We start from the raw sequence: 15,840 nt of genomic DNA, 5'->3' as shown, positions 1-15,840 counted from the left end.
GTTATAGACAGAGGAAGCCACCTGGGAAAGGAGAATCAACTGAGCCACAGCAGCTATACAGGGCCAGTGGTTTTCATTGTACACTCTCTGAGGTCGGAGTCAGCAGGCAGGCTGGGGATGCTGGGCTAGAAAGGCAGAAACCTCCCACCTGCTAAGGGTGCTCCTGCCACAAACCAAATCTGTCAGAAAATCCTTCATTCATGCCTGAATCATGGACACGGGTCTCCATCTCTACTGTTCTCCTGTTGCTGTAGACCTGATGGCCCTTTCCTTTAACTTGTCATCACATTCTGCACCCCACAATCTTGAAGATGTCATCTCTACTGGATCACATCTCAGGGCAGAGTAAGTATTACATTCTCAGCTATGCTGGGTTAAATGGGATTAGATGACATGACTTCCATTTTCTTTACACAGAAAATTCACCTAAGTTTTGATGATTTCAGACCTAAAAACCTTCTCCATTCACTACTTCTCATGAAACTTACATGGGAACATGGCCAATCTTTGGAAGCCATGCAGTGTTCCCTTGAACTCTGTGATTATTCACAGGAAAAACATCTGGACTTCGTTTTAGGTTCACATCATCAATCCACAACACCCACAACTATCTAGCACCACCATACGTAAGCCAAAAAGTAAAATAATTGTCCTAAAGCTCAGGTCCATGGTATTCCTTTTTGGCTCTCATTCCTGAAGTCAAAATTACAATGCTGTATTTTTCCAGTGGGACAAGGGGCAAATCCCAAGCTCTGTGTTTTCTCATTTATGGTTTATTTTCAATACAATTTTTTTTAATCATCAGAGGGTGTAGGGTCTAACTAGAAAGAGACAAATAGAAAAAGAGAGAAAGGGAGGAAGACAGAGAATATATCCCCTCCAATGGGGTGCTGCCATGCTGGGACCCCTTATCCTCCTTTCTCCATCCCTCAGGGATTTGAGGACACATGCACACTTACTGCATGTGTTTTTCAAGCTGTAGGGCCTAGAATTTGAACTGTACTTGGCCATGTCGGAAGTGGTGCACTTGACCATCAAATAATTGAATTGGCCCTATGATTTCTACTTTTTCATAATTTTAGGAATGTTAAATAGTTCCATTTTCTGTCAGTCATAGGTAATTGTACAAATCAAAGAATTTTAGCATTAGAATCTTGCATCTGATATGAATTTACAGAAGTCTATTTGAATTATCAAAAACCAAGATTTTTACTAAGTTTCCTTAGACAGCTGCTCCTTATGAGAAGACTTGTGTAGAATCCCATCTGTCCAATCTTTACAGAGTGGGAAGACAGATTAGTAGTTTCCTTAGACAGCTGCTCCTTATGAGAAGGCTGGTGTAGAATCCTATCTGTCCAATTTTTACAGAGTGGGAAGACAGATTAGCAAACAAGAAAAGCTGGAAGTTGGGAAGTGGGAAAATACCATTTCTGATTATTAGCAAATATCCTATCAGAAAATATATATATACCTCAAGCTATACCAAACATGTGTTTCTATAAATCTGTTCATTTCTATCATGTGTGGATTAATCTGAACTGACAAGTGTAAGGAGGGAGGAAAGATTAGGATGAGCTTTTATCAGTTCCTTTATGAACCACCACGTGATCATGTCCCCTCACCTTGATGGGACCACCCTGTCCTCCAGCTCCAGATTCCAGACTGAGGCTGCTGCAGCTGACAGGACACAGATGGCAGGAGTGTGAGCTGTGGGTAGGGCACTCGGGGCTCAGACAGCAGCCACCTAATGCCCAGAGCGCTCTAGCACCTTCCTCTTATATAAGCTCAGAAGCTGCAATGCTTATCCCCGGACAGACAGCACATGAGGGCAGCTGGGCCCCTCCAAGCAAGGAGGTTTGTGTTCAGGGCTGTATCACTGTGGGAGACCATGATGTACTTTGTGCGCAGTAATAAACTCCAGCATCCTCAGCCTCCACCCTGCTGATTTTAAGTGTGAAATCTGTCCCTGACCCACTGCCACTGAACCTGTCTGAGACGCCAGAGTACCGATTGGAAACCTTATAGAGTAACATCCTTGGTTCCTGGCTAGGCTTCTGCAGTAACCAGTATAAATAGGTGTTTCCATTACTGTGTAGAAGGCTCTGGCTAGACTTGCAAGAGATTGAGACTGTTTCTCCAAGGATGACAGGCAGGGAGAGTGGAGTCTGGGTCATCACAATATCCCCACTAGATCCTGAAATAATGAGAGAAAAAGAAGGTTATATATAAACATAGTGAGTTATTTCTACCTCTCTTATTTCAGACTCTATATGTAACTTTTTTTGTCATTTTGATATATACATGAAAAATATTCCATTTCTAAAAGAGACCCATATTTATAAACTGCAGGGGGCTCTAGAACTCCCCTACACCCAATTTCTCTCTATGTGAACAATCTTCACTGAACTACAGGTTCTCGCTTCTTCTGGAAGCTTCCTCACTCTCACAGATCTGAACCTCACATGCCCCACCCTGAGGACAAGATGGGAACATCTCACATGTGGACAGAAGCAGAGTGGAAGCAGTGGGGTACATAGCCCACCCACCAATCTGACCCCCTTCTCCAGCCCTCTGTCCCCTCACCTGGGACCCAGAGCATTAGCAGCCCCAGGAGCTGAGCAGGGAACCCCATTTTGAGAGCTGAACTGGGGAGTCCTGAGCAGCCCAGAGATCAGAGCTGACTTTTATCTCAAACTTGCAAGGGAAGGCGCTCCCGAGGGGACAGTATGCAAATCCCCTGGTGGGTGCAGCAGTGTGGAAAGAGAGAACAGGGGAGTGGGGCCCTCTTACTATATATACATTTGTAGATTTAGAAATAAAATGTTTGACCTGCTTGACACTAGGCAAATTAGAAATAAATGGTGACCATAGTCCACATGTGAGAAATAAAAAATGCTCTAGAGAAAGAATATAGGAGAAAATATTTACACCCTGAAAATGGAAAGAATTATTGAATATAAGACACATATAATCAGACACACACACACACACACCCCAAGAGAAAACTGTGACTAAGCTATAATCAAGAACTTCAAAACTGTGTGTGTGTGTGTGTGTGTGTGTGTGTGTGTATGTGTGTGTGTATGAAAAATAATACATAAAAGCTTACTCAACATCAGTTCTTACCAGGGACATGTAAGTTTTAAACATGGTACCATTTTTTTTCTTTTTTAGAGGTTTTTGCTATAGGATACGTGCGCTCGCCAGAAAGACAGAGACAGAGAGACAGAAAGGGAGAAATCACCCCCCAGGGGGAGATGGCCATGCCACAATCCCTTCTTCTCCATTCTCCTCTCTGGATCTTGGACACACATGTACACATCCCGGTGTGAGTTTAAGCCACCGGGTCCAAGACTCGAACTGCGGTCGACTACATGGGAGTCCAGCAACATAGCCATTATGCTAACTGCTGGTCCTAATCATGGTAACCATTTTAAACTTATCAAATAGTTAAAATAAAAAGTTTACAGTTTTGGGAACCAGCAGTTAGCATAATGGCTATGTCGCTGGACTCCCACATAGTCGACTGCGGTTCGTGTCCTGGACCTGGTGACTTAAAACTCACGCGGGGCGCGTGTGCGTGCATGCCCAAGATCCCAAGAGGAGAATGGAAGAGAAGTGACCATCCCCCCTGGGGTGTGATTTCTTGCTTTCTGTCTCTATGTCTCTCTCTGTCTGTTTGACAAGCGCACGCGCCCTATAGCAAAAAAACCTCTCAAAAAAAAAAATGTTTACAGTTTTAAGAAAAGATTTGACAGCAACTGGATCTTTTATAACATGGTTATTTGAGTGTGATGGTGTTGAGCATTATGGTAAATTGTATGTGGTGTTTATTTAAGCAAAATTTACACCAAACTCATGACAAGGTACTTCTACTCCTAGGAATATACCCAAGAGAAGTGACAGTTACATGGATATTCCTAAAATTTATATAAGTCTCAGTTTGAGAACAAGTCATTATTGAAGAATAAATGGTGCTATATTCATATAAAAGATCATTTTCCACAGTAAGAAAGGAACACCTGATTGCCACAGAAACACTATAAATTTAGTTCAAAAAATATATGGATCAAAAGAAACAAGACACTAAAGAGTGGACACTATATGATTCTATTTACATAAAGTTCAAGAACAGGGAGACTGGCGAATGCGATAGAAAACAGGACAGGTAGGTCTAACACATTGGTGGATAGAGCACGGCACTGACAAGGAAGAAGGCTGGGAACTTTGCTGGGGTGCTGGAGGAGGTGTGCACCTTGATCTGGGAAGTGGGTGGGGGGAGGCAGGTACTGTTTATATTAATCGAGCTGCACTCTGTATTCACTTAATTACAGCAGGCATACCTGATTGTCTTCAGTTATAAGTACTTGTAACATGAATGAGTGAATTAATGAATAGGAATGATGAAGTCCAATCTTAAGTCTGTTTCCACCTGCCTCCCTACAAGCACTGGTACCTTGAGGAAGCTAAACTCTGAGAATCTCTGACCTCTTTTCTTTTTTTGTTCTGTTTAAATTTTTTAAATTAATTTATTTTTTAAATTTTTTATCAGTGTGGATATCACAGCAAAAGTGAAGTTGGAGTTAAAAAACAAAAGTTTGAAAACACTATCAAGGATATGTGGGATTAATTGCTTTAGATTATTAAGCCCTTAGTTCAGTATTGAACACATAGTAGGTCTTGAAGGCGTCAGTCAATGGTACCTGGCAGGGAAGATGGTGTGTCCATAATTGCAGACATTGTTATTATTTCCTCAGACGTTACTTCATTTTGCCTAGTTCTTTGTCTCTAGTATCACCTACTTTAGAGACAAGATTCAAGAATCATATTGCAGATAAATTTCTTTGAAAAGTTTGTGTGTCAGTATAGTTAGATTTCAGGACACTGAAGTCTTTTAGGACTCTTGAACCCCGTGTAACATTCTCAGAAATAGACCATGCAGTCTGAACAGAGCACCAGGCAATTGCAGCTGCTGTGACCAAGGAGGAAGGAAGGCGCATGCCTAGGGCCATCACACGGGAAGTGTAGGAAATGTACAGTCCTGCTGCCTACTGTGATCACCTGGACATTGTCTGTTAGCCTGAGCCCTGAGGAGTGGAATAATGTTAATGGTTCGGGACTGTTCATCCTACATAGAAATGTGGATTGTCAGAAATGAAAGTAACCATGTAAGCCTTGTTAGCTGAAATTCATATTATTGACTCTATGTCTGAATTTTATTGCTAAATCTAGAAACACAACTAAAATCTACATATTGGACCATCTTACCAATTAAAAGCCCCATGCTCAGTATGGCTTTCAGATCAATATTAACCTGGAAAGCCATTATTTTCAATCTTAGCCCAGTTTGAAATGTCTAGTCAGCTTTTCTTTTTTTTTTAATTTGTTTTTATTTTTTAACATTAATATGCTATACATCATTACAGTATACAAAATGAATTTTTCATCCAAAATACATTGTCTGTTGGCTCAATCAAGTACATCAACATAAACCCTTTTGTCTCCAATCCTGTTGTTTTATTTTTTTTTTTTTAGGTTTTTCTATGGAGTCATGCATTCACTGGGGAGGGACAGAGAGAGAGAGAGAGAGACAGTGAGAAGCAAAGTTCAAAATCATCACCCAGATGATTGGCTACACTTTATTCCCTTCTCCTCCATTCTCCTCCTAGGATTTTGGCATGCATACAACAAATGCCCAGTGTGATTTTTAAGCTTCCAGGTCCAGGACTCGAACTGTGGCCAGCCATATGGTACCCAACCATACCACTTTTTAAGGCCTGATAATCTGCCAAAAGAGGTAGTCAGTGCCCTCGAGGTGCCGATCACTCTTTGCAAAGTCTCCAGAGGTGTAACCCGTGGAGTACACCCACTGTTGTGATTTCAATTCTCCAGGGCATCCTGAATGTGGCAGTGGTGTGACATCAGTTTAGTATACATCTTCGACAAATTTCATGACAAAATTTTGTCTTTAAATTCAGAAATAATTCAGAACCTGGTGAAAACACTTGAATAGCCCAAAAATTGTAAACTTACTTAGGCATGAATACATGAATACAAAAGTAGTTTCTTTACTTGATAAATCTCAACAAATGGCATATCTTAGATTTCTCAGGTATAATCACGTTTGCTCTTAATGAAAACAGGTGAGGCAATGTCACGTCTGCGCTGCTGGAGCTGAGGTGAGCAGGAAAGAAAGTGGTGGGGTAGACGATTATTTAGGGCTCAAGATCAAAACCTTCCAGTGTGTGTTGTAACACTGTGAAAGGGGCACTGTAACTTTGTTGACAGTAATAAGTTCCAACATCTTCAGGCTCCACGCCAGTGATTGTCGGAGTGAAATCCGTCCCAAACCCACTGCCACTGAACCTTGAGAGAACCCCAGAGTGCAAATTGTAAGTATATTAGATCAGAAGCTAAGGAGATTGTCCTGGTTTCTACCGATACCAGTGTAAATATTTCTAATGTCCTGACTTGCCTGGCAAGTGATAGTGACACTGTCTCCCAGAGATGCAGGCAGGGAGGATGGGGACTGGGTCATCCAGATGTCACACCTGGCACTTAAGAGTGGAAACAGAAAAGCAAATGTCCACACAGCTAACCGTATATGGGAGGACTTCCAAGAAGGGCCAGCAGCACTGAGTGAATCCTGGATTTCCCCTTCCTTCCCTGGGAGCCAGAGCAGCAGGAGCCCCAGGAGCTGAGTGGAGGCCCTTATGTCCTTCTGTGTCCTCATGGGGACTGATCCTACATAGGTTGTGACCAGTCTATTACTAAGTCTTCAGGCTATGGGTTGTCCTCTGAGAACATACAAATGAGCAGGGGCTAGGCAGGGCTGAGCTGGGTGCAATTGAAGGACTGGTCATCTCAGGAACTCAGCCCAAGCCCAGAGTTCTTGGGGTCCCAGGTGTCCCAGGTCAGTGCAGGGCAGCACGGATTTGTCTGCAGAGAGCATCCTTCTTCTAAGAGGCCATATTTTCAGAAAAGATATTTTATAACAATTGTCAAAATGCAAATATAGTCATGGAATACATGAAATAATGTATTTCATTATTGTATTGGGGTTTTGTTCAAGAATATCCTTCATAGCGAATGGTTACCAAAGTCTTTTTTATTTAAAGAGAGATTTTTGCTATAAGGTGTGTGCACCTGCCAGTGAGACAGAGAGACAGAAAGTGAGAAATCACTCACCCAGAGGAGGATTGAGGGGCCAGTCATGCCACAATCCCTTCTCCTTCATTCTGCTCTTGGAATTTTAGCCAAGCATGCACACACACTTGGTTTAAGTTTCAAGCCACCAGATCTGGAATTTGAACCATGACGACCATGTGGGAGTCTAGCAACATAATCATTCTGGTTCCAGACACTGAAGTCTTAAAGGATGGGGCTCTAAGGTCTTCATCATACTCTTAAAATGTTTAGATGGGGTGAATACTGGTGCTGTGTTACAACATTTCTGTGAATGTGAATTTATTTCTCTTTTTTAGGTAGGAACATTTATCGAGACTATGCTACCTATAGTCAAAGTGCTTTTTAATGATCCTCACCCATTGCTTTTACCTACATAAAGTCAAGCAGCTTACTGAAGATACACAGAGATAATTCCAAACTTCCTCAATGTGTGTGTCACTCACCCATTGTCATTGTCCAAATTTATAGGTCATTTTAATTTTCAAGGACTACAGGGACTGGTCCTCAGTATTGGATGGAGATTCCTATAGTCTACCAGTGTTCAGATAGTTGGTGTTATTTCCCACCAGGAAATACTCAGCATAAAGGACTGACTAGCGATGCCAGATTTGATTTCTTCAACAATTCAGTTTCTGCTGGCAACTACAGGAGCCAATTCAAGTAACCTTGAAACCCTGGATCAATCCAGACCCCAAGCATCAATTCTCTCCATCTGAGAAGGACTAGATGAATACTGGCATGGTCCTGGGGGCTTAAGTGAATTGTTCTAGGGCCTGGCCATCTGGACAGAAGTGAAGGGGGGGGGCCTCTGAGTAAAGTGAGGGTGGGTCTTACTGGGTGCACATTTCTGCTGTGCAGCACGAGTGACATTTTTCTCTTTTATTTTTTATTAGTGAATGGGGATGACATCTTGGGTGCAAATAAAACTCAACACTAATTTGAACCCCTATATTTCCCACCTCCCTCTTGGCCTTGGGTGTCCCAGTCTAGTTCAGCAGCCAACAATGAAGAACAGAGACATCCTCATTAGTGCCTGGAGACTCTGGGATAATTATTGCATGCATGAGTAGGGGGATGCAGCTTGTGCACACACCTCCTCCTGCTTGTCTTTAGGGGCTGAATTTCCAGGGACTTTGATTACAACTGACTTTAAGGATCCAGTTTCAGATAGATGTGGCTCTGGATGGAAATCTCACATCTTCCCCTTGGATAGATAAGCAGTCACTGTTGGGTACCTCAAACTCTCCCCTTCACTCTACTTCTGCTGACTTCTACTGGTTGTATCTATGCTTTGTGCTCATTCTGAAGCTGATGAAGGCTGCTCTCCAGGGCAGAGCTCAGGGTCTGGAACGAGCGTCTTCTAGCTCAGCCTCAATCAGTGCTGTCAGGAGGAGATGTATACACACCCGAACTCTTACCTTTCAAGTGGGATAAATTAGGAGCTTTTTTCTTATGTTTCTAGGTAGATTTGAACAGCAGTAGAGCACAGAGGTAGCTGGTTTACCCTTCACCATCCACTTTCTCTACTCCATCTCCCTTTCCTCCTTCCCTCTCTGTATTCTTTGTACCTTGTTAATATGCTCTTCACAGGAATCCTTGTCTCCAGTAGACTCACTCTATGACAGTAGATGAATTATTATTCTTGGAGGATATTTGTGGTCTGAGTTCATGCCATTTCTTTTTTGATGCATAGGAAAATTAAAGAAGGGCTTAACTTTTGGAGGTATTACAAAAAAAGGATTATATCTGAGTCATGACTTCTTACTTTTGAGTAAAAAATAAAAGAAGAAAAGAAGGAGACTTTAATAAATAGCTATGTGCCATTGCAGTCTTCATTATAGTAAAATAATAATTCTGTGGTCATTAAAACCCACACATTAGGAGCCAGCAGGTTGCATAGTGGTCAAGGGGCTGGACTCACACATGGCTGTCAGTGGTTGAGTCCCAGACTCGGCAGCTTGATATTTACTCCAGACACATGTTTGTGCATGCCCAAGATCCCGAGAGGAGAATGGAGGAGAAGGGATTGTGGAGTGTTCAACCCCCTTGGGGGTAATTTCTCATATTCTGTATCTCTGTCTTTCTGGTGAGCATGCATGCTCTATAGTAAAAATCTCCCTCACTCCAAAAAAAGCCTACATGATATAGTGCTCCAAATCTCAGGTATCTTCCAGCTGTCTTGCTTCATAAATATGTCCTGTGATGTTTCTTAATTTCCAAAAAGGGAGTGTATTTCCCAGAGAAAGACAGAGAGACAGAAAGAAAGAGAGGAAGAGAAGACCACCCCATGTCCCCGTATGGGGCATAGTTATGCCACAATCTCTTCTCTCCTCCAGTTTTCCATTTTGTTGGGGTTAGGGGAATGCACATGTGCTGGCATGTTTTTCAGGCTTCCACTGCTGTGATTCAAACCATGGTTGGTCACTTGAGGTCCAGCTCCCTTTACCACTGGACTACAGGTGTCCTGTGGCTTTATTTTGTTTTTAAATACTACTGTGGGGAACAAGAGTAGTGGAGGTGATAAGAGTTGAAGGAGGAATGAATAGTGCCCCTGACCCAAAAGATATTCCTGCTCTCATCTCTTAATCATATGAATGTTACCTTATGTATCAAAAGGAACTTGGCAGATGTGATTAATTTAGGGATTCCAAGATCTGGAGATTTTTCTTAATTATCTAGTTTTGACCAACATGACAAGGGTCCTGAACATAGGCTCAGAGAAATATGACCATGGAAAGGGATGCTGGAGTGATGGGAGGAGGGTGGATGGTGCCAAGACTGTGGAAGCATCCAGCTCTAGAACAGCAGGGGTCAGCACTCACAATGTGTTATAGGGTCCCTGAGTACCTTCAGACCTCTGTAGTTTTAGCCATAATGGATGGTGTGTGTTAACCTTGACACATCAGGATGTACCAAGGCCTCCCACTAAATTGAATAGTACATTTAGTACAGGATGAATGAGCTATGATATTAACCAAGGTATGGGAATGACTATACTTTCGATTGCATTTTTCTCAAATATATTCAAAAGACCTTTTTTTAAGAGATATTTTGCTCTAGGGTGTGTATGCTTGCCAGAGAGACAGAAAGCAAGAAATCATGCCATAGGGGGGACATGGCCATGCTGCAATCCATTTTCCTCTCAGGTTTTTAGGCATGCACACACAGACCCACAGTGAGTTTTAAGCCTTCATGTCTGGGACTCAAACTGCAATCAACCATGTGGGAGTCCAGCAATATAACCATTACACCATTTGCTGGTCTCTCAAAACACATTTTGAAATATTTTGAAATGATTCATAGAAGAATAAATTTACTGGGATTATCTTAGCTCAAGAGATGAGCAAAATCTCTAAAATATAAATATAATTTTAAATTGTCTCTACAACTTAGGATAGCATCCCTCAAACTGTTTTGCAACAGAGACCAGTTGTGGAAAAAAAATTTTCCATGGACTGTGGTGGGTGGAGAGGAAATGATTTGGGATGATTCACTAGGTTTTCATTGATTGTGTACTTTATTTCTGTATTATTATTTCATTGTATCATACAATTAAATAGCTACACAACTCAACATAATGCATAATCAGTGGGAGCTCAGAGTTTCTTTACCTGCAACTAGATGGCCACAACTCGGGTTCTGAATCTAGTGCTGCTGCTGCTCTGAAAGGAGGTGTAGCTCAGGGGTTAATGCAAACAATGGGGAGAGGCTGTAAATACAGATGAAGCTTTGCTCACTCACCACTCACCTCCAGCTATGTGACTGGGCTCCTAACAGGCCACGGACTGGTAAGGTTCTCAAACACACCATCACCTCAGATTGGGGACCTCTGATTTATGACATAGAAATTAAGCGATTCCTTATGTACCCATAGATTGGCTTTAGCTATATGATGAGGGCTATTAGGAAGTTCCACTCTCCCACCTAGTGCAAATTGCATGAGCTCAAGGAGTTCTCTTCCTAAAAGTCTCCAGGCCATGGGGACCCCAGAAGGCTCCATATGAACACACATTTGTTTGTCACTCTTTATTTAGTTGACTGCCCTGTGTGGGCTTCATCAGTGGTTAACATGGCATTTGATTTGAGAAGAAGGCATATCAAATTCCTCCTCTGCTGTAAGAATAGAATGTTGAGTGACCAGTCTGCTGATCTCTGGCTGGCCCGTGATGACCTCAGTCCTATCTTCTTCAGAGATCTTTGGAATTGGAGCAGCAACACTCTCCCACTTGGTCAGCAATAGGCTCTAGGGGACTAGAGCCCCTTCTGTCAGATCGACTACTTCCTGAAGCTGCAGGTGGACAGACCCTGCCAGTCCTGGGAGGGCCCTAGAGAGGAACTCTGATTCTGGGACTCAGACATACAAAGTACTTTCCAGGGAAACTCTCTTACTTAACCCTGGGCTATTGGTCACAATTCCAGTTCAGCCCTAAGTTTATCATCCCCTTGCCCTTAGGTTCAGAGCAGTAGGTTCTATGGATACTCTGAGATGAACTTACTGGACCAGTTCCTCTACTTCTTGGCGATGGGCTTTCAGGCTGAGCATATTTCTCACCACCCATCAAGAATAGGCTCTTTAGCTTGACAGAGAGATAACTTGCTCAGTCTTGTTTAGGAAATTACAGTATAGTGTGTTGTAGAGCTGTTGTGCCTTAACTCTTATCAGAAAATGGAGGCACAGAGCCCGGCGCAAAAAATGGGGCAGAGGCTCAAGCAACCTCAAGTACTTTGACTACATGAGGACCAAAGAATGCTCTGCTGATGTCACTGCATGCCCATCCTCTCAAGAGGCTCACTAGACTTCTGCACAGACTATGAAGTAGGAACCCACACACCATGTCCTCAGGGTGGGGCTGTTCTACACTTGTGTCCCCTGTGCCTGAGAATACATCAGCAATATTTCTATTTGGATTCCTGGATTGAGGGTAAGCCCATAGAAGGCCAAGGACACTCATTTCTGTCAGGTTTAAGGATGGCATGAGCTGTCTGGGTGGGGTGTCCTTGATCATCTTGGCTTAGTCTCCCTGCAACATCCTAAAGGTGACTTTACCCCCATCACCTACAGAAGAAGCACAGAGGAAGGTACCTGTATGCCTTGTGCCTACAGAAGCCCCAGGAGATGCTGGAACTCACAGACTAGGTTCTAATCCAACAGAGACTGAGGCTGCTCAATTTGTGAGCTTCTGTCCAGGTTGCTGGCACCCCTTCTGGGTTTGGGAGAAGTGACTCTGACTTTGACTTCTCCTTTGCCATCAGTGGAGTGGGAGTTGGAAATGTTTGGTGACTTACAGCCAGCAGCACCTCAGATGGTTTCTCACAGTTACTGCTCCTCAAACCAAAATACCCTTTCCTGGCTGGAGATGTCTTCTCTAGTACACCTGCCCCTGCTACTGCAGGAGCACATATGTGAGGGGTGTAGAGCCCACAGTACAGACATCCATTTTTTCAGTCCTTGTTTTCTTACCTAGTTAAGCAGGTACAGATTGAAAAGCTATTGCCTTACATGGAAACCACATCTATACGGAGCAAAAGGTGAAGAGAGTTAGAGCTTAGTTATGAAATGAACAGATGGTTTAGAAGAGTTTATTTACTGAGGTTTCCATTATCTATTTCAGTTTACTAATGTGCCCCACCCCACCTACCAAAATGGAAACAATGCTTTATTTCTCATGATTCTGAGGGTGGCTGGTGGTTTTGCTGACCTCACTCATACGTCTGCAGCCAGCTAAGCTGTGAGGTAAACCTTGGTCTCACCCAGCTGCTCCCCTTTGGGGCTAGAGATGTTTGGGTAACAAAGGAAGACATCCTCAAACATTCATAACAAGAAAGAAGAGGCCTACCCAGGTGGCAAAGTTGCTAGTCAACTGAACTACAATGATAGAAGTCATATGGCCAAGTGCGGTTCCAAATCCCTGAGTCTACTTGAAATTACTCTAGGTGTTTATGTGTGTGCACAGGCCCAGGAGCCCTGAGGAGGTGGAGAGCTGGGGAAATAGAGCTGTGGCATGATGAGACCCTGTTGAATGTGCTTCTCTCCTACCCCCATCCGATGAGCACACAGACTTTACCATAAAAACATATGCAAATTTAAAAATTACCAAAAAAGAAGTTTATTCATTTGATGCAATTCTGATTAGAAAGCAAAATAGGCTAACACTTCTTCATGGAGACATTTGTGTTTAATATAAAGAAACTGAGGATGAACCTGAGTCCTCCTTCCTTCCCAGAATCAAAAACAGCAGTAGGAGAAGGAGCACAGCTTGTCCCATGTCTACGGGGAGTCTCCTGAGGCTGATTCTGCTCAGAGGGCCGGGATGGTGTATCAGACAGCGTGAGCTGCAACACCAAGGTACCTGATGTGGCAGGTACCATCTGCTAGATGGCTAAACCAGCAGGAACCCATTTTCACATTTCAGGAGTCTGGAAAGCCTAAGGTAATGTACAGCACTATTTGATTTCTGGATAGGCCTTCATCCTGGTTTGCAGGTGGTCACCTTTGACATATCCTCACCAGGCTTTTTCTTAATGCCTATGAGCAGGGACAGAGAGCTCTCTGGTGTCTCTTTTATCAACAAACTAGTCTTATTAGATCAGTGCCCCAGCCTTATGATCACTGTTCACCTTAATTGTCCTCTTATAGACTCGATCTCCAAAGAAGGTCACAATGAGGGTTGGGCTTCCACAGATGAATTTGGAGGTTCAGTTTAGTGCTTACAAAATGGGCTCTTAGGGCACAGAGAAGACAGGAGTTTGGGGCATGGCCAAACTTCCAATCTCAGAGCACAGAACTTGTTTTCCCCACAATAAGCCCACTGGCAGCCCCTCCAAGTGTCCCTGGTCACCACAGAGAACCCCTTCATGATTTAGAGGCTCCCTATTGATAATAAGACAGGATCATCCTATTACTTTCCTGGTATCTGTAAGGCCTATCTCTTTTGTTTATTGAGGGGTTGGACTGCCATCTAATGATCTTTTGTGACAAAGCAAGTCTCGATGCTGTGTCCTAGTGAGCCTTGACCATGAATCTCTTCACTGTTATTTAAGAAGTTGCTTCTCTTACATCCACCATCAGGCTAGGTTTTGTGGAAAGAAAAAATAATCCCTCATCTAGTTGAGAACAAAAGATGAACAGACATCCAGGAATCATGAAAGATAAGAGTCACAAGATAGCTAAGGGTCAGATTCAGTGATCCAAGAGAGATGGATCCACAAAATGTAGTTTTTAGGAAAAGTTTCTGGAGAAAGCAGAAGGGCATAAAGGCTCCTGGTCTAGCCTTGTTAGCACGGCCTCACTCCTCCCATCTCAGAAACCCATCCAGAGCAGCTCTTGGAACCAGAGCAACTGCACCATCCCAGAAGCATCTGGGACCTGCCAGCCTTTTGAACTAACAGCTGGTGAGGTTTGTGCTCTGACCTATAACACTCTGAAGGCTCAAATTCATTCTATAGGCCAACACTGACCAATTAACTTTCCTGCAAAGTCGATGTCTGCATTTGTGCTGTCCAATATGATAACCATGAACCACAGGTGGCTATTGAGCACTCAGATGCAGCCAGTGCCACTGCAGTGCTCAATTATAATGCACATGCACGTGCTCCTGTGTGGCTGGTACTTACCATGTAAGGCAGCTTGGTTTTAGACAGTCATAATCAGCACTATCACCAGGGCCAGCAGGCTGCTAATCGTTAGGCAGGGTCTGTCCCTCAGCCACCACAGTAGTAATGGCAGTGACATCATCACCCTCCAGACCTTGGATAGTGAAGACGAAATGGCTGTCAGATGCACTGACACAGAGCCACAGCAGTCCTCAGGCTGTAAGTGGGGAAATTGGAACATAAGGTGCCAGGTTGTCTGCTTTTCTGCTGGAACTAGTTTACAGAAGTGTTTTAGTCGTTGTCCATGACTTCCACACTGGCCTGACAGGTGATGGTGTTTACTTTTTAAGTGTCCAGGTCTGGGACTCAAGCCATATTCTACTGTGTGGGAGTGCAGTGATGACTGTACGCCATCTGCTGGTCCTTTTGTTTTCTATAAATGATTTTGCAATAGAGCATATGCATTCACTGGACAGAGACAGAGTGAGACAGAGAGAGAGAAAATGATAAATCACATCCCACCCCACCTAGGGATAATGGCCCTACCATAGTGTCTTCTCTTCCAGGAATTTTGAGCATGCATGCACATTTTACCTACATGATTTTCAAACCGCTGGGTCAAGGACTTGAACCATCACTGGCCATGTTGGAGCCTAGCCCCTTAAACACTATGCCACCTGCTTTCCAACTCTCACTCCCCCATTTTTTATTTTTAACATTCGTCTTTGGAATTAACAAAACCCCCACTTTATGTCTAGGCGCTGTGACTAAATGATCACACTACCACATTTTACCTACATGATTTTCAAACCGCTGGGTCAAGGACTTGAACCATCACTGGCCATGTTGGAGCCTAGCCCCTTAAACACTATGCCACCTGCTTTCCAACTCTCACTCCCCCATTTTTTATTTTTAACATTCGTCTTTGGAATTAACAAAACCCCCACTTTATGTCTAGGCGCTGTGACTAAATGATCACACTACTGACAGCAGCCTTACCCGGAGGAGAGCAGTGTGAATCTCTGAGCCTGCTCCTGCTCCAGAAAAGGATGTGATCTA

At 43.3% G+C, this 15,840-nt stretch overlaps 1 gene segment (V, D, J or C); it reads right to left on the bottom strand.

Moving 5' to 3' along the window:
* Nucleotides 1-1,862: 1,862 nt before the first annotated feature.
* On the bottom strand, nucleotides 1,863-2,668 carry LOC102493441 (immunoglobulin kappa variable 2-24-like). The segment is given in 2 exon segments: nucleotides 1,863-2,194; nucleotides 2,584-2,668. Coding segments are annotated over 2 exon segments (381 nt in total).
* Nucleotides 2,669-15,840: the final 13,172 nt, after the last annotated feature.

Source organism: Tupaia chinensis, unplaced genomic scaffold (genome assembly GCF_000334495.1).
Source record: "Tupaia chinensis unplaced genomic scaffold, TupChi_1.0 Scaffold000511_1, whole genome shotgun sequence".
In the NCBI taxonomy this organism is placed as follows: domain Eukaryota; kingdom Metazoa; phylum Chordata; class Mammalia; order Scandentia; family Tupaiidae; genus Tupaia; species Tupaia belangeri.
The sequence above is the reverse complement of the archived record's forward strand: the minus strand, read 5'-3'. Positions and strand labels throughout refer to the sequence as shown.